This window comes from Hyperolius riggenbachi, chromosome 1 (genome assembly GCF_040937935.1).
Source record: "Hyperolius riggenbachi isolate aHypRig1 chromosome 1, aHypRig1.pri, whole genome shotgun sequence".
NCBI lineage: Eukaryota > Metazoa > Chordata > Amphibia > Anura > Hyperoliidae > Hyperolius > Hyperolius riggenbachi.
Window position 1 is genome coordinate 124,803,028 of NC_090646.1, and position 20,078 is coordinate 124,823,105.

Sequence of the window (20,078 nt, forward strand, 5' to 3'; positions counted from 1 at the left end):
CAATGCTGTGCACCCCCTGGGCCCACTGTCACCACCCAGTGATCCAGGACGATAATTATCACAGCCTATTTGCTAATAATGCTTTGCTGTACTTTGCATTATAAGTCTATGCATTGCTGCTCACTGCACTGAGCTTACATTTTACTAGAAATAAATGGCTTTTTAGTGCCAGACTTCTGCTGTTGGTTGGACTTTGAATCTTACTTATACTTTGTCTAGAGTCCATTAAGCCTTCCTGGGTGTTTGTCGTTGGTCACTTGTTGAGCCGAGCTCATGGCTGGCTCCAGCCATTTTGTGTGCCTGCTAGTTCTTTGAATTGTAAAGTTATTTTACGCTTGAAAACACTGGGAACTGTTGAATCCCAACTAAACCTTCACTGGGTTTATCTGATAGGTGGGTCAATTAGGTATGGCCATGTGACACCTTATATACTTAGAATAGATAACAAATTATATATCCTATCTTCCCTGTATTACAGTAGTAACCTCCATCTATGCCAAGTCCCTAAAGGAGGGCAAAGTCCCTGAGCGCTTCAAAAGGTCCACCATCAACTCTGTCCCTAAAAAGCAGGGCAGCTCCGACCTCAACAATTACAGGCCCCTTCTCCTTAGGTCTGTTATCATGAAAACATTGGAAAGAGTGGTCCTGTCCAACCTTAAAGTGGCCCCGAGTTGAAAATAAACTGATGAGATAAACAATTATATTTATCCTTCTACTTTTAAATATGACTTTTTAACCACTTCACCACTGAGGGGGTTTACCCCCTGACCACCAGAGCAAATTTTCACCTTTCAGCGCTCCTTCCATTCATTCGTCTTTAACTTTATCATTACTTATCACAATTAAACGATCTATATCTTGTTTTTTCCACCACTAATTAGGCTTTCTTTAGGTGGGACATTATGCCAAGAATTATTTTATTCTAAATGTGTTTTAATGGGAAAATAGGAAAAATCTGGGAAAAAATTAATTATTTTTCAGTTTTCGGCCATTATAGTTTTTAATTAATGCATGCTACTGTAATTAAAACCCATGAAATGTATTTGCCCTTTTGTCCCAGTTATAAAACTGTTATAAAATTGTCCCTATCACAATGTTTGGCACCAATATTTTATTTGGAAATAAAGGTGCATTTTTTTCAGTTTTGCGTCCATCCCTAATTACAAGCCCATAGTTTATAAAGTAACAGTGTTGTACCCTCCTGACATAAATATTTAAAAAGTTCAGTCCCTAAGGTAACTATTTATGTATTTTTTTTTTATTGTACATTTTTTTATTTTTTTTTAATTACAAAAAAAAAAATTGGGAGTGTGGGAGGTAATGAGTTAATTTTTTGTGTAAAAGTAATTTATTTGTATGTGAAAAATGTGTAGAGTGTAGTTTTACTATTTGGCCACAAGATGGCCACAGTAACTTTTTGTTTTAATGCGACCTCCAAGCGTCCTTCCGGAAGCTTGGAGGAAGTACTTGGAGGCTGGGTAAGATCACAATGATCGCGCTGCCCATCGGAGAGCAGCGGATCATTGCGGGGCTTAGATCAACAAACGGGAATGGATTTTCCCGTTCATTGATCTCCGGGCGAGCGGGCGGCGGCGTGTTTACTAGCGGCGGGCGGCGTGTTTACGAGCGGGAGTGCGGACAGCGGCGGGAGTGCGCAAAGTACGGATTTCTCCGTCCCTGGGGGTTAAAGGATGGAAAAAGGGACGGAGAAATTCGTACGGGCGGGGGGAAAGTGGTTAAAGTATCCATTGGTATTCATTTATATTCAAACATTTACAATGCAGGTTGAATGTTTTACTGTCTCTAATCAGTGGCAGTCCCAGCCCATTAAAGCGGAACTGAAGATTAAAAGAAAACAAAGTTTCACTTAACTGGGGCTTCTGCCAGCCCCTTGCAGCCTCCCTGTCCCGCGCCGGTCCTCCACGATCTCCTGCCACCAGTTAGTTTCAGTACTGTCGACTTGTAAGTCGACTGCAACTGCGCCTGTGCGCCCTGGGCTACGTGTAGCTTTCTTCGCGTTCCAGTGCACAATAGCATCCTGCTATTAGTGGAACCAATTAGTGGAGCTGCTCACAAGTCAGGAAAGGGCTACAAGGCCATTTCTAAATGTTTTCAAGTTCCAGTGGCTACAGTGCAAAGTATTATTAAAAAATAAAAGCTTGTGGAAAATCTCAGAGGATGTGGTGGGAAGCCAAAAGTGACACCTGTGCTGTCCAGGAGGATAGTGAGAGAGTTGAAAATAATCCAGGGATCACCACCAAGCCCACCCTGGTGAATCTGGGCTCTGCTGGTGGCAATGTCTCAAGGCAGTCAATTCAATGGACAGAGCACACAGCTGGGTTCCATGGATGCAGACCAAGGAATACGCCACTTCTCCAGATAAGGCACACAAAAGCTCGCTTGGCCTTTACAAATGCTCATCTGGACAAAGAAGCAGACTTCTGGTCTTTTATGTTATGGTCAGATGAAACAAAAATTGAATTGTTTGGTTACAATGGCGTAAAAAAGGAGAATCCTTCAACCCAAAGAACACCATCCCAACACCCCCAACACTGTCAAACATGGGGGTGGGAACCTAATGCTTTGGGGATGTTTTTCAGCAAATGGACCAGGGAACCTAATCACAGTAAATGGCACCATGAAAAAAGAGCAATACATAAGGATTCTCAACAACATCAGGCAGTCTGCAGAGAAACTTGACCTTGGGCACCAGTGGACATTTCAGCATGACAATGACACAAAACACACAGCAAAAGTGGTGAAGAAATGGTTAGCAGACAACAACATTAATGTTTTGGAGTGGGTGAGCCATAGTCCTGACTTGAATCCAATTGAGAATCTGTGGAGGGAGCTAAAGATCAGGGTGATGGCAAGAAGACCCTCCAACCTGAAAGATTTGGAGATCATTGCTAAAGATGAATGGACAAAAATACCTGTGGAGACATGCAAAAAGCTGGTCTGCAATTATAGGAAGCGTTTGATTGCTATAGTAGCCAGTAAAGGCTTTTCTATTGATTATTGAGAAGAGCAATGGCACTTTTTGCTCAAATGTAAATAGAAGCTGAGAAATGTCTTTTTTTTACACAATAATGCCTCTTGTTCATCGCCTTATCATCTTTTAGGAGACACCTATGTCATTTCCTGTCAAGAATTTACTTGCTGGTTAAATAAAAGTAACTTTCAGTCAAAATTGGCCAGGGGTATGAATAATTATGGGCAGCACTGTATTAGCACAGGACGCTATTGTGGGCTGGAATGCTAAGAAACCAATTCATAGCCCAGGGCATGCAGGCGCAGTTGCCGTCAACTTACAAGTCAACGGTAACGAAACTAGCTGGCGGCAGGAGAATGGAGGATTGTGGAGGACCGGCGTGGGACAGGAAGGGCTTGTGCGAGAAAACGCGGAAAAGCCGCCGCGTGTGCTCAGAACAAGGCGGCTGATTCCGCGTCTAACGCGGCGGTTTGCACGCGTGGGCCTACATCTGCTAGTATGGCTGAACGCGGAGAAACCGCCGCATGCCCTGATAGCGGTGCGGCTGGTTCCGCGTCCAGCGCGGCGGGTGGTACACAACACATGTCTGGTGTGGCTGGGAATGATAGTCCACACAGGTTCAGAAGGACGCGCTGAGAGGCAGAACTTTTATGACAGCCAGAAGGGAGTCAGCTGACCAAGCCGGTCAGCTGACGATTCTACCAGTTCCCATTGGTCCAGCACTTAGGGGAGGCGCTGGAGAGCGCTGTGCTATATATACTGGGTGCTGGTAATTCACTGGTTGTCTGCCGTTGCGATCACTACGTGGAAGCACTCAGACCTTTTTGTCAGAATCTGTGTTACCATTCTGTTATACTTCAGACTAGTTCCAGGGTGTTGATGATCACGGACCTCACACCCAAGATTAGGGACTTGTGTTACCATTCTGTTATACTTCAGACTAGTTCCAGGGTGTTGATGATCACGGACCTCACACCCAAGATTAGGGACTTGTGTTACCATTCTGTTATACTTCAGACTAGTTCCAGGGTGTTGATGATCATGGACCTCACACCCAAGACTAGGGACTTGTATTACCATTCTGTTATATGTCAGACTAGTTCCAGGGTGTTGATGATCACGGAGCTCACATCCAAGACTAGGCATTGTTATTATCTGTTATGACTTTCTGCTTTCCTGACCTCTCTTCTGTTCACTGATTCGGTACTTCGCTATATCTGATACTCTGTTGCCAAACCCTGCGTGCCTTAGGATTACCAAATCAGCCTCCTGTCTTTGTACTTTATCTGTCCGTGTGTTGCCGACCTGGCTTGCTCGACCTCGAGAGCTATCTCCCCTGTTTAGAGATAGTTCACAGATCAGTCAGTGATATCCTCCTATTGGTGTCACTCACGCTCTGGTCCTTCCTACTCCCAGCCTGACTTCCTCCCTTCGGGAGATTCTCAGGCTACTGTTAGGTTCTTGTTCTCTAGTGCAGTATTCCTTACTGCCTTTATACCTGTTCTCCAGGTATTGTCCTCAAAGTATTACTGTTACACCAAACACTCATATCACTCAGGTGTCCAGAGGTTAGCAATATATCTGATTATCGGTGATTCTGCAGATCATCAATAATCAGGTGTATATCTGTATTTTTGGTGATACTGCAGATCACCAATAATCAGATCCTCTCTGTGTTACACCGATCGTTACAGCTTGATTCACAAAGCGGTGCTAACAGTTAGCACGCCTGTGAAAAGCCCCTTAGCACGTCTAAAAGTGCTAATTTTTGCGCGCGCAGTGCACGTTGCGCAGGGCGCTGCACCCGAAGTGCCCATTAAAGCCTATGGGACTTAGCGCATGCATAGGATTTTGCGCACGCAACACTGCGCGCGGTACTTAGCGCGCAATCTGATTGAGACATCCAGTGCTAACCTACTTAGCACCCTGGTTAGCACGTCTGAAGAGTTTAGACGTGCTAAGTAGGTTAGCACCGCTTTGTGAATCAAGCCCCAAGGCTGCAAGGGGCTGGCAGAAGCTCCAGGTAAGTGAAACTTTTTGTTTTTTTAAGATGTTCAGTTCTGCTTTAAGTGTCCCAGAGTTAGAAAAAGGTCAATAGTTCATGTATTTTATCTCTCCCTGCCCTCAGAAGTTGTATTCTTCCCGGAAAACTTTTATGGCTTTAATTATTTGCTTATCAGTGATGTTTACTATATTCCCATCAAGGTACCGACAAGACAGAAGCTGTACTGTACATACACATGTTTATCTCATCATGTCACAGGGACATGTTCCACTTCGCGTAAAGAGCAAATAAGTCCACTGATGATGCCATCAATATCTGCCTAGAGTTTATCAGTGATCACCTGGATAAACCTGACTCTATCCTCCTTCACCTAAAAATGACTTTTTAAGATATTCCACAGATTTATTTTATATTTAAATCTACTTTTTAAGTTTTTACTGTTTTATTGTTTTGCTCAATGACACATTCACTGAAGTATGCCAGAGCTAAAATCTATGAACTATTGATCCTTTTTATCTCTTTCCTGCTCTCAGAAGCCATTTTCTGCTAGGAAAGTGTTTTATAGTTGGAATTTCTTATCAATGAGGGTCACACTGTAGTCCGACCCAGTCTTGACTCAGACAGGAACTGCCACTTACAAACCTGATGTTTAACTCTTTCAGGCATAGAAAGAAAAAAAGGAACACAGCATAGTTATTTGTGTGCTAGGCACTGTACATACACACCTCTATCTCATCATGTCACATGTCACCTCGGGTATCCTTTAACTAATGGGGTAAAACAAGAGTTTAATGTACCTGGTGCTTCTACTGCCACCCCTGCAGACATTCTGTACCCACGCCGGGACACAGCGATCCTCTCATGTCTATCTCATCATGTCACATGTCACCTCAGGTATCCTTTAAAGGGATACTGAGCAGATACAAAAAAACTGAATTGGTACTTACCTGAGACTTCCTCTAGCCCACCAAAGGCCGCGAGGTCCCCCGTGTTCTCCATGCGCGGTTCTGTAACTCTGCACCTAGCGGCCGGCATGATGACACGTAACGTTTACAGTGAGGACTCGTAGTGGCGACTTCAGACGGAAGTTGCCAATTAACGGAGCTGCCAGAGGGACCAGGATAGAAGCCTACGGTAGGCTGGAGGAAGCTCCAGGTAAGTACAAATTTTGTTTTGTTGTACCTGCTTAGTATTCCTTTAATGCAATCTGCCTCCATATTCTACAGAACAATCCTGCAACACTCAAGGTCCACCCCACTCGACGCAGAGCAAGGGAGAGAGCAATACTGTTTGGGCGAGATGATACGGTATGCTGGATCTCCTGTCTTTGTATCTGGGCTGCCATACATACTAAATTCTCACCTGAGGTGGTTTTCCCATTAAGTGATTCTTCTCATCCCTAAAGGCCCATTCACATGAAAAGCAATCATTCTGAGGCCTTGCATGAGAATCAATCATATGTATGGTTCCCCCATGATGACGTTTAGACGCATCACTAAACAACAAATGCCAAATATGTTCAATGTTTCTTTATTCATCTGCGTCATGTGATGTTGTTTGATCATGTGCTGCCCATCATTGCTCCTCCCCCTCTTCACAGAACAGAACAAGCTGCACGGCTAAGCCCCCAGCAGCGCTACACAATCGTTACGGGGGACATTTTTTGTAGCTTAATCCTGGCAATTTAAAAGATAATTATGAGAGAAGATCTAAACTAGGTATATGCTTTCCATGTAAATATGAATATGTACTAAAATACTAATAAATGGATTCATTTCAGTGTCTGCTTAAATAAAAAAAACACTTGAAATAAAAAATGGAGGTTACTGGCATATGGCTGAATCTATAAACATAATGGCCATATATAATGTAATAAAAGATTAAAAAAAAGATTACAGGTACAAAAGCATAAATACCCTTTTGAGACTGCAACGGTAGTTTAAGAACAATACATCAGCTAAATAGGCATCAATCAAAAGTTAATAGCATCATCTCCTGTACATAATTATACATACTTAACATCAATTGTGTGTGAAATGTTATATCTATTTCCATATGTTAATGGCATTTGAATTTATGAAAGACGGGCATACAATGAATGCTACATTTAATACAGTGGTATAACAGTTGCTTTAATGAGTAAAATAAAGATGCTGCATAATTTGATGAGATAATTAGCACACACTTGGATGTACGTATATCACTCAATAAAGTTAAAAAGTACTTAAAAAAATATTTAGTGCAAAGAATATGTGATGTCCTTTTAAAGCGCACCTCAACTAAAGGTGGCCACTAATGGTCCAATTTCTAGCGAAAAATCGTTCGAGCGATCACTACACCATCAACTAACCAATCATTGCTTCCTATCTATCACGACCAACAAGAAAATCCAAATTTTGGTTCGACAAAAATTCAATCGGACGATTGTTTTTATAATCGTTTATTATCGATTGTGCCCATCAACTGAGATTATTTACAACCAATCCGATCAGAATTTCTGATCGCTCAAACGATTTTTCACTAGAAATTGGACCGTTAGTGGCCAGCTTTAGGCAGCACTGGAATCCTATTAGCTGCGTACGTGTTAGGAGGACGCCGATGAGTTGGGCGCAGGGCGAGCTGAATGATGGCTCTCCCTGCTGCAGCTAAACTCCCTGGAAGCCATAAATACTATTCCTCCTCTGAGTTGTAACAACTCGGAGAGACATGTAATTCAGGATCTGGCGATCGCCGCAACCACAAATTACTCTAGCGCAGGGCGCGCATCATAGCATTGATGCTATGACAGTGGCCAGCTTCGGTGCTCGGTGCTGAGCGCTGTGCGCTGAAGTTACCTGCTTTGTATTAGCTTCCCTGGCATTCAGTTTCTGCTGGATTTCTGTGCAAAAAGTGCTGTTTTACTATGGGGTAATGCAACGGCAATGCAAGGCAATGGGGCCCAACACACCTACAGCATTGCATTGCGCTGGAAGTGTCCGATCCACTGCCCAGCGACGGCGTTACCATCGGACTTTCGCAGCGACGCAGCAGTGGTGCACATTTACGGAACAACGGTTATACGACAGGGAAACCTGGGAATCCCAGTGATGTACTTCCTGTCTTGCAGGAAGAACGTCACTGTGCCAGGGGAGTGTGTGTGTGTGTGTGTGTGTGTGTGTGTGTGTGTGTGTGTGTAAGGGGGGTGGCGCTATCCATATGACCCTGCACTCTTCCACATTGTCATTTGATTGACATTTTGTGCGTTGCAGTGCGATGTGACGGGGCGGGGCATTGCACTGCAAACTCACAAGCCAGGCGTAAGACCGGCCTCATACATCCAAATACCGTGCATAATAGGTCTGCTGCTTATGTACTGCAGTTTAGTGACTACAGTGGGTTGCAAAAGTATTCGGCCCCCTTGAAGTTTTCCACATTTTGTCATATTCCTGACACAAACATGAATCAATTGTATTGGAATTCCACGTGAAAGACCAATACAAAGTGGTGTACACATGAGAAGTGGAACGAAAATCATACATGATTCCAAACATTTTTTACAAATAAATAGCTGCAAAGTGGTATGTGCATAATTATTCGGCCCCCTTTGAACAGAGTGGAGTCAGTTGCCTATAGACATTGCCTGATGAGTGCTAATGACTAAATAGAGTGCACCTGTGTGTAATCTAATGTCAGTACAAATACAGCTGCTCTGTGAGGACCTCAGAGGTTGTTTAAGAGAATATTGGGAGCAACAACACAGTGAAGTCCAAAGAACACACAAGACAGGTCAGGGATAAAGTTATTGAGAAATTTAAAGCAGGCTTAGGCTACAAAAAGATTTCCAAAGCCTTGAACATCCCATGGAGCACTGTTCAAGTGATCATTCAGAAATGGAAGGAGTATGGCACAACTGTAAACCTACCAAGATAAGGCCGTCCACCTAAACTCACAGGCCGAACAAGGAGAGCGCTGATCAGAAATGCAGTCAAGAGGCCCACGGTGACTCTGGACGAGCTGCAGAGATCTACAGCTCAGGTGGGAAACTCTGTTCATTGGACAACTATTAGTCATGCACTGTACAAAGTTGGCCTTTATGGAAGAGTGACAAGAAGAAAGGCATTGTTAACAGAAAGCATAAGAAAGGACTGTTAACAATGCCTTTCTTCTTGTCAGTTCCACATGTTTGCAGTTTGCCACAAGCCATGTGGGGGACACAGCAAACATGTGGAAGAAGGTGCTCTGGTCAGATGAGACCAAAATGGAACTTTTTGGCCAAAATGCAAAACGCTATGTGTGGCGGAAAACTAACACTGCACATCACTCTGAACACACCATCCCCACTGTCAAATATGGTGGTGGCAGCATCATGCTCGGGGAGTGCATCTCTTCAGCAGGGACAGGGAAGCTGGTCAGAGTTGATGGGAAGATGGATGGAGCCAAATACAGGGAAAACTTGGAAGAAAACCTCTTGGAGACTGCAAAAGACTTGCGACTGGGGCAGAGGTTCACCTTCCAGCAGGACAATGACCCTAAACATAAAGCCAGGGCAACAATGGAATGGTTTAAAACAAAACATATCTATGGCCCCGTTCACACTTGCGGTTTTGTCAAAACCGCACCGGATGTCCGGACCGCACCGTATCCGGACCGGACCTGATCCGTACGGTTCCTATACGGATCCGGTCCGGATCCGGTCCGTTTGCATCCGGTTTCCGTGCGGTGTGAACACGGTTGCGGTCCGGATCCGGTTTCTTAAGGAGATAACAACCTGTAAATACCTGGGGTCTGGGAGGTCAGCAGAAGGGTCTGGGGTCATTGTTGGAGACAGGTGGACGTGTGGAGACCATCCGTGGATACAGAGACTGCAGTTGGGACCATGGATCCAGGCATTTTTCGTATACCTGGGAATTCTCTGTTGTTCGCCTCCTCGTTATCAGACTTATATCAGACATGTTGCTGCCTAGAGCTCCAGCATGAAATCGCTGCTGCCCCACTCTGTGAACTCCATGTGGTCCCCATCCAAAATGCATAGGAAGTGGGGTAGAACGTCCGGTTTTTGTAGCCAGTGTGTTGTGCGCTCTCCGGTTCTCATTACTTTGTATTGGCCGGATGGTGCAGTCCGGCTCCGCCCCGGATACGGCTGCCGGAGGAGCCGGACCAAAAAATAGCGCATGTTGGAACGGACGCCGGAGTCCGGATCCGGTCCGGATCCGGTCCGGCTCCGGTCCGGCAGAACGGACGCATGTGAACGGACGCATAGGCTTTCATTGCTATTGCCGTGCGTCCGTTCCGTCCGTTCTGCAAGCGGTCCGGCTCCGGCACGGCGATTCCGGACGGCCACCGCTAATGTGAACCGGGCCTATGTGTTACAATGGCCCAGTCAAAGTACAGATCTAAATCCAATCGAGAATCTGTGACAAGATCTGAAAACTGCTGTTCACAAACGCTGTCCATCTAATCTGACTGAGCTGGAGCTGTTTTGCAAAGAAGAATGGGCAAGGATTTCAGTCTCTAGATGTGCAAAGCTGGTAGAGACATACCCTAAAAGACTGGCAGCTGTACTTGCAGCAAAAGGTGGTTCTACAAAGTATTGACTCAGGGGGCTGAATAATTATGCACACCCCACTTTGCAGTTATTGATTTGTAAAAAAATGTTTGGAATGATGTATGATTTTCGATCCACTGCTCACATGTACACCACTTTGTATTGGTCTTTCACGTGGAATTCCAATAAAATTGATTCATGTTTGTGGCAGTAATATGACAAAATGTGGAAAACTTCAAGGGGGCCGAATACTTTTGTAACCCACTGTATATCCCAATATTAGACAAGATTTCTGCTGCAATCTTGTCGAAGGCCTTGTTCACATTATAAATCTCCAGCGCTATCACAATCCCTGAGCGATTTATTGAGCTTTTTGAAAGCACTTTTCCCTGCGCTTTGAGCTTAGAAATGCACTTTCGTAAGCGCTTTTCTAAGTGATTTTTTGAAATGATTTTCACTTCCTGACATTAGTCAGGAAGTGAAGTCTTTGATCCAGAAATGAATAAATACAATGGCCTTGATTCACTAAAGGGTGCTAAGTGTTAGCACGCCAGTGAAAAGGAAGTTAGGACGCGAAAACGGCCACTTCACACGCTAATATGCGCGCAAGCATTCGTGCGCGCAAAGTTTAGCGCTGCCCCCGAAACGTCACACCGGTGCGCGTGCAAATAGCCTGAACAGCTATTTTGCACATGAGCAGTGCGACCTTTCGGGCGCACCGGATAGCGCGCGATCAGTAACAGCTTTGCCCGTGCAAACTACTTAGCACCCTAGTTTGCACGTCCAAAGCCTTAAGACGTGCTAACTGGGTTAGCACCAGTTAGTAAATCGAGGTCAATGTATTTATTCTTAACATGATAGATTAATCGCTATACAAAGTGCTTTTCAAGTGCTTTGCGATTTCCCTACACCTTCCACTGTAGCAAACCAATTGGACCAGCACCATGCAGGTCAATCTTACATTGACATATAATTGTAGATAATCATAGCAAGCCTGAATGTGCTAAGGGTAGTATAGAAACATTCAAAAGAAAAAAGAAAGATACCCATAAAGCAGCACCAGACTGACAAAAATTCATCAAAAGTATAAAAAAATTTTTTTTTTTACAAAAAACATACCAAAAATATAAAACAATTAAAAAATCACCAAGGAGGGGAAGGACGGTTCCAATATAAATAATATAGAAATTCTGAATGCAATATAACATTATTTGAGCCTAAAAAAGGGGGGTTGGGTTCATCCAAATGATGTAAGTACAGAGGTGTGAACCAAGTAATCATATTAGATGAAAGTACTCCTCATTAAGCAATATTAGCACAATAAATCTAAAAATGCCATAAAGCAAACTATATACCAATCCAACCTAGATTACAGCAATTGTGACCATTATTTTGGTAAATGAGCTATAGGTGAGAACGCCACAAAAAAATAATTGTAAGTCTCATACAATAGAAATAATAAATAAGTGTGATCCAAGCCAAAATTGTGAGTTCTATAGAAAAAAGGGAAGTTGGCAATGTATCCAAGGCTAGGAGAGATGCATTTGAGGGTAGAGAGAGCTATGAAACCACAGCAATGAATGAGTGATTGAGTGGCCCAAGGGGGAAGCCGTCCAAACAGTGTAAACGGTTTTAACCGCCAACTGAAGGAGAACTCCAAAGACACCAATGCAGGTTGTAAAATTTAAAAAAATTTATAAAAAAAAAAAAATACAATTTCTACTCCATGTAACCAATGAAAATTATGAGCAATACAATCTCTAATATAAAGTCTTCAAAATATCTTCTTGTCTTCTTTCTAGAGGATACTTCTTAGAGCTAGAAAGAAAATTGGTTATATTCAATACAGGACTCTCCCACCCGGTAAGTATCTACTAAGAGTAACTACCCACTTTACTTTCAGTTATATGGAATTAAAATTGGACCCTATTTGGATTAGATAAACCCCTGAATATTAGTTTTGTAAGAAGAAATTTCAGTCCAATACTTCGCATCAATACAGTTACAGTATATAGACATCAACTTCTAGTTTTGCTGATCAGCAAAAAATCCTTTACACCAGGGGTCTCAAACTCTCGGCCCGCGGGCCATTTGCAGCCCTCGATACAATATTTTGTGGCCCTCGCTGGCAAAAGCTTCCTTATAGTTTGCTTCAGTTCTCCCATGTAATCCGCCGCATCCCCGCCGCTAAACGAGGGCTGCAGAGCCCCCAAATTGCCCGGGGGGCAATCCGCCGGCATTTCCTGGAAGGGGCGGAGCTTTCAGCTTCAGCTCTGCCCCTCCTGACGTCAATCGCCGCCTCTCCCCGCCCCTCTCTGTGAAGGAAGAGTGAGAGGGGCGGGCAGAGGCGGCCATGCGCCGCGATTGTGAAATTCCTTATGCGGCCCAGCCTCATCCTGGACTTTGCCTCCTGCGGCCCCCAGGTAAATTGAGTTTGAGACCCCTGCTTTACACCCTCAATAGTAAATGGAGTACTCCCACTTTTGTTCTCGGTCTGATAAATAAATCTGGCTATATTACTCGTTCAATACTTCAGCCAGGTTTTATGAAATAAAATAATTAAATAAATAAACAAAAATAAATTAATAAATTATTTGGTTAATAAATTAATTAAAAAAAATAAACAAATAGATGAGTTAGTGAGTTAATGAGTATTTAGTAAATTAATAGTGTTACTTGAATTGGTAAAAAACAAAAAAAAGACTGGAACCAACAAAAAGGGAGCGAATGACTCGTCACATGTTCTTGTAGGCAAAACTATCCATTCGGCTTGTTCCAAAAATAAAAAAAAACTTGAGAAAAATGAATAATAATAATAACAATAAAAATAGTTCTTAGATCCAAGTCTGTAGCTCATGTATTCAACCACTTCTGTTCTTTTGCAGGATCAGACTACTATCAGGAAACAGTCTATTACCAGGTACTTATTCCAAGTCATCCATTACTGCTGGTAAATCATCATATTTACTATTTCTCCTTTCTTTTCAGGAACCCAGCTGGATGACTCTTCCCAAACGTAAGTATTTAATAAATATAACTTTGCACTGTACCACACTAAAAAAAACAAAATGCTCTTTGCACTTTATATTTTAAAAGTCAGTTGGCTATGAGGGTAAATAACAGGCCTTTAGCGGACAGGGCACTGGATTATTTCATTAAGCAGATACACTTTCTTCTCAAAATCACTATTTCATAGTCCCATACATAGTACATAGGTGATAGGCAGGGTTTGAACTTTCATAAAAAAAAAAAAACCTTCTTCCCATTTCCGCAACAGTTCAGGAAAACTTATGAAAATAACAAAAAAGATGATAATCATAGAAATTAGGGATTGTCAGTCTCAATTCTCAGCCTCACCAGCACTATACTGCAAATCGGAATCGGAATCGGATGTAAAAACTGATTAAAAAGCGGAATCTGAATCGGAATCACTTGCAGTGTGCAAGAGGCCTAAATCATATTTCATACGTGTCAGATTTGTAAACATCTTCTCAGGACCTCTGTATCATCAGCTACCGGTTATACACCTGCCTGGCTCTTTTGCATCTGCCAAAATCTCTCTCCGCTTCCTCCCTTTCTGTCAGCTTTGATTGACTGATGGCTGTCTGTGGAGGATTGAAGAATCATCTCAGCGCATCCATTTATTTCAAAATGTCAGCTGTCGCAGTGTCTGGCCTGCTTCTCCTCAGCTGTGCCTGCTGCATCTTTCCCCTTCCCCGTCTGCTCCAACTGCGCCACCTCAACCCCTCAGAGAGCCGTTATTCTTCCCTAACGGCTCCCCTGTGCGCATCTGGTTGCTAAGCAACCTTCCCTCAGCCATCAGCCCTGCCGACCCACAAAGCAGCGCCCATTACAACTAAGGGCAAAATGCCCTTACTTAACAAACCTGTGTCAGGCTGTCAGCAGCACCTCTATCCAAAACTGCTGACCAGGCAATATTACAAAAATAAAAAAAAAATAGATCCCCCCTCTTTCTACCTGCTACAACAGCCTAGGCTGTTTGGACGGCTTCCCCCTTGGGCCACTCGTGTTCCTCCTCCACTCTCCTACTGATGTAAGTTCTCATTCGCTATTTCTTCATTGTGGCCTTCTTTAGCTACATTCCACACTCGTTCACTCATTCATTGCTGTGGTTCCACAGCTCTTCCTACCCTCAAGACGGGAATCTATCTGATGTGTGCCACACTCTAGGAACAGATTTCCAATAGATTTCAGAGTGAAATCTATTGAAAATCGATAAAAATGCATTATTGCACCATTCGATCCAATGCAACTCTATGGGCCATCGATCTGCTGCCAGCACCCGATCGACCTAGATTTTCCATCCGGACCGATCGAGCAAATCAATCGAAATCGGTCAGAAATCGATGGGGCGAGCTAAAGTAGATACAGAATACTATTGCAATGAAAGCAAGTGATATGATAAGTCAAAGATGAAAAAGCAAAATGTAAGGAAAAATGAAGCTTGCTCAGCTTTCTGACGTCTGCATAAAGTAGCCCATTACAAGTGATAATAAAACAAGTTTTACTTTTCTTTGTAATAAACAATAAAAATCCTCTTTATATTACTGATAAAAGGCAGGAGATGAAGAAGTGATACAAGATGGGACCCTGTTGGGCAAGTCATAACTGGGCTGTGCGATTAGTAAGCGCCGGTATGTAGAAAAGAGGATAAAAATGGCCTCTAAGTGTTTATTTCCCTTGAATGGTTTATAGGAAAATGGACAGGAATTTCCAGAATGTTCAGTCAGCACAAACTTAAAACGTATCTACATTAGCGGCCAAACTCTAAGCAGTGGCTGCATTATTATCTAATGTATGTGGAGACTGTTTTTTTCTTAAATGTGCTTTTTATATTCAACTTTAAGGAAACAAAAGACAAGAACGAAACTCACGGGAGAAGACATCATCTAATATTGTCAGATTGTAAAAGTTCATCTATCAAGATAATAAAGTCAGCTAAGCACTAAATATTGTAAGGAAAGAAACATAAGCAAAAATGTACCATAATAAATGCAAAGGCAAGGAAATGATTTTTGAAGTAGCAAAGAATCATATTGGTGCTTATGCAGCTGTAATCTGTGGCCCCAATTTACTATTTGCCGCAGCATACTGCATTATCTCACGAATGAGAAAATATCCTGATAGAGGAATCACTGTATAAAAGGGGCAGTGCACACATTTGTATTGCAGTAAATGAGGGCTCAAACCCACTAGCAGCCTTTTCTAAGCGATAGTGATTTGAAGCTTTTGCTAATGCAACGTTATGGGGGATTTTTATAAAATCACATCCCTCTGGTGGGATCACTCCCATAGCATTACATTAGCAAGAGCTTTTCAAATCACGAAGCGCTCAGAAAAACACTCCTAGTGGGCTCCAGGCCTAACACCCGGAATGCACTACTGGGCTATACTAACTAAACTGCGGTAAAGTGCAACATCATAAGCGATATACATTAAAATTTCAAATTTGTGATCATGTGACTGTTCTACACCTTCTCCCTGAGCGCACATATTGGTACGCCGCCGGTGGGTTGGGAGCTCAAATTCCCGGCAACGTTAAATACTATTCCCCCTCCAAGCCATAGCAACTCCGAGGGAGAAGTAACTCAGGGTCCAGCGATTGCCGGAACTCCAGATTACTCTTATGGGCTCTGCACTTTAGTATTAGTACTATAGCGGCACCCAGTTTAGGAGCTCGGTGCTCAGCCCCAAAACCACCTGCTTCACTCCCTAAATCCAGTAGTCATATTTTTCCTGTTTTACTAATGAAATCTTAAACGAGAGGCATGGCGCTGACTAAAGCCTGGTAACATACTTTCAATTATGATTGGCCAATCACCGACCAATTTTACCTCCTCCAGTAATTAGTATATAGTATGAAGGTGAACAAATATTGAATACTATAAGTAGATTGTGTAGGTATACCCTCACAATACATGGAGGTGGTAAAACTGGACAATCATAATTGAAGGTGTGTACCAGGCTTAAAGTGGTATGAGACTTTCCGCTGTATTCTAAAAAAATTATTTACAAAAAGAAAATCTACTACCACAAAAAAATGTAGCAGAACAGCATTCAAACAGTTAAACACAACACTTTGTTCTTCAGTGGAATGCTCCTTGCGTCAGTGGGCAGCTTCTGGTCTCATCTGAAGAGTGGATAACATTATCTTTCATTTACACTCCTTTGTCAGATACAATTAGTATACAGCCAGAAACCTGCTCACACTGAACTGCATAGTGGGATGTGGTTGGAACACTGCATTCCACCGCAAAGCAAAAATCAGGTCTTAAAACCGGTCTCAGTGAACAGGCCAATGTGCTTCCCCGTGACAAGACAACGAGCTCTGCATTCACCATACAAAAAACATCTGCATGTGAAAAAGGAAAGATTTAGTAAAACAACCTTGATTTTTGTGACTGTGCTGAGATTATCAGCCATTACCTCCAGCTCTGCCTGTAAATGCTCTGTGGCTAATGCTGAGCACACACAGCAACACTTTCCCTTCCCAAACAGCTCACATATGTAACTCAACAATTACTTAAGATGAAGAGGCTTGACTGTCTTCACTCATCATAGTGCATCCCAGCTCTTAGGGGACCCGTGAAAAAAATGTGGTTAGCCATAAAAGCAATGCAAACGATGAGATCTGATCTTCAATTAACATATCAAGACACCTTCCATCAAAGTGATGGGAGAGTTGGGTATTTTGCAGCAGGCTAAAATGCCCTCCAGTACACGTCACATCGCGGCACCGCGGGGAATTGTGCAAAGAGCCGCATGTCTCTTATCACACGCCACAAATAATATTATTATGATAATGTTTTCTGAACACAATGTAAGGTAGCTGAAAAGTAGAGCATTTCCTGTATAAATTAAAGATACATTAGCAAGTTAAAACAGAAAATATTGACAGAGGAATTTTCACTCTCTAACTAATTTATACATGCGGGCGATGCCATCATCAGAATCATACCATTTTTCTTTTTGTAGAAATTTTGGATATAACTCACCAATATTTCCGGGTTCGTTTTTTTTTAACCACCCTTATGCCCTTCCCCCAGAATCCCCCATTACTGTCACAGTGATAGGGCTTGTTTCACTAAGACAAATAGCATGTAACGCACATTATGCTGCTTGCACAGCACGTCTCACCTAGGTAATGAGGATTGTGCTAATTGCGCAATGTGTGCATCGATAATATTGCCTTGCACTGCCTGCACACACCAAGTTTACAGTCTTTTAGTGAATATGCAAAATAAATAGTGCAAGATCTAATGCTGGGCATACACGGTACGTTTTTGCCCGTGTAATCGAGCTGCTAGCTCGATTCCGGTGTGTCCCCGCTCGACCCTGCGGACGCCCGGATCGATTCCCGCTCGCCCCCGCGGGCGCTTCTTTTCGTTTTTTACCATTGTCCTGCCCGCAGTATTGAGCGGGGAATCGATACGGCGGGTGATCGGACATGTCGGAAATTATCAATCGAGCCATCAGTGGCTCGATTACACGGTACAAAAACCGTGTATTCCCAGCATTAGAAATGGTCATAGAGGTCCCCTGCTCCAGATGGAAGCCCCATTGTGAGATTATGGGCTTGATTCACTAAGACAAATCACATGCCTTATCCGAGTTAACATGCCTTATCAGAGATAACACGCCTTATCAAAGTTAACATGCCTTATCAGAGTAGCATAGCGAGCGCTACAAACAGGCAGGAGCTCAGAGCAGGGCGAGTGGAGCTCTCATCATTGCCAATTAGCAGGCATAAGTTTGTAGCGCTCGCTATGCTACTCTGATAAGGCATGTTAACTTTGATAAGGCATGTTATCTCTGATAAGGCATGTTAACTCGGATAAGGCATGCTATTTGTCTTAGTGACTCAAGCCCATAATCTCACAATGGGGCTTCCATCTAGAGCATTTCTAACATCCTCAATGACCATTTGTAAGATCTTGCACTATTTACTTTGCATATTCACTAAAAGACTGTAAACTTGGTGTGTACAGGTAGTGCAAGGCAATTTTACCGAAGTACACATTGTGCAATTAGCACAACCCTCATTACCTAGGTGAGACGTGCTGTGCCAGCAGCATAATGTGCATTACCCTGGCCTTAAAGTGACACTGAAGCGAAAAAAACGTATGATATAATGAATTGTATGTGTAGTATTAATAATTAATAGAACATTCGTAGAAAAGAAAAGAGTCTCATGTTTTTATTTTCAGGTATATTGCTTTTTTTTTATAGCATTGCATGATTCTATCATATTTGCAATTTACAAACCACACTGTATTTTAAATTATGAAACAGAGTAGAGCTTATGACCCTTTCAACTTCCCTGCAGTAAAAATCTTATCTGAAGTCGTCTTTCACTGTTGTGCCTCAGAAAACAGCACTGTAGCACACTAAACTGGTCGGAGAGCTCAGAGAAGCTCTTTTTTCATAGATAACAATGGAGGTTTCTTAACTCTTCATGTACTGGAACAATTTAAGACTGGTTTCTGTGCTACTAATGTTCTATTTCTTAGCTGTACTACACATAAAAATCTTTATATCATAAGTTTATTTTCGCATGATCAGCTGGGAAGCCAGGAGAAACACGGAATGGGAAGGAGATGGACCTTTACATTAAAGCACAAGCTGAATGGTTACCCCTATAAAGATTACTCATTAGTGAACAGCTAGGCACCAGCTGCTGATTTCACAATACAAAGCACATACTGTATAGGACCAAATCTAGTGTTTAGGTATGTAGGAACCAATCATGTGGGGAGTGGTTAACTTGAGTTACATTAAAGTTTGGAGGTGAGAAAGTATATACTGTACTGTACAGGTATTGCATACACTCATCATCCTCAGGTCTGATGCCAACTGTGTCTCCATCCCAAATTACTCTTCTTAGCTGCTATATCACCCGAACAAGGCAGACTCCCATCAGGTCGGGACCTGTGAACCGGAAGAATTTATCTTTGTGCATGCGCAGATCGCCTCAAACATGTACTACACATGAGCAGTAATACTGGCTTGATGCTGTGTATGCGCTTTTGGCGGCCATCTCAGTACAGCACGCGCTCACAGCACAATCCTGTGAAAATGGGAACCTTCTTCTGGTTCTCAGGTCCTGACCCGATGGGGGGGGGGGGGGCGTTCGAGGACGCACTCAGCGTCAGGATAGCATGAGGATGACAGCTATATGCAATAACTGTATATACTCTCTCACCTCAGAACTCCTTTAAAGATATATTGGAGCTACATGGCTGATGTCCGCTGTTTAAATCCACACATAACAATGGCAGGTCTTGAGTTACATTACCTCTGTGGGCTGTTCTATGGGCTGTGGTATGGCCAGCTGGTTGTGATGCTGAAGTACAGTCTTTAAATAGTCTAACACCGTCTGGCAGGGCACTGCAAAAGACAGAGCAGTCACATATCACAATACTGCACATCATATAACAAAATGTAAATCAACGGATATTAGATGACAATAAACTATGGGTGTAAATATAGCTGAAGCATTTGGAAGAACTATTACAGAGTTTAAAATGTAACACTAG

General features: G+C 42.8%; 1 protein-coding gene across 3 annotated transcripts in view; it reads right to left on the reverse strand.

The window, feature by feature from the left end:
- The window catches only part of BEND4 (BEN domain containing 4), a 176,575-nt gene that overhangs the window by 53,087 nt on the left and 103,410 nt on the right, over positions 1-20,078 (reverse strand). For all 3 annotated transcript variants that reach the window (XM_068268181.1, XM_068268198.1, XM_068268188.1), the window contains exon 3: positions 19,838-19,929. In XM_068268181.1, coding sequence (XP_068124282.1) covers positions 19,838-19,929 — 92 coding nt within the window. The remainder of the gene's footprint in view (positions 1-19,837; positions 19,930-20,078) is intronic.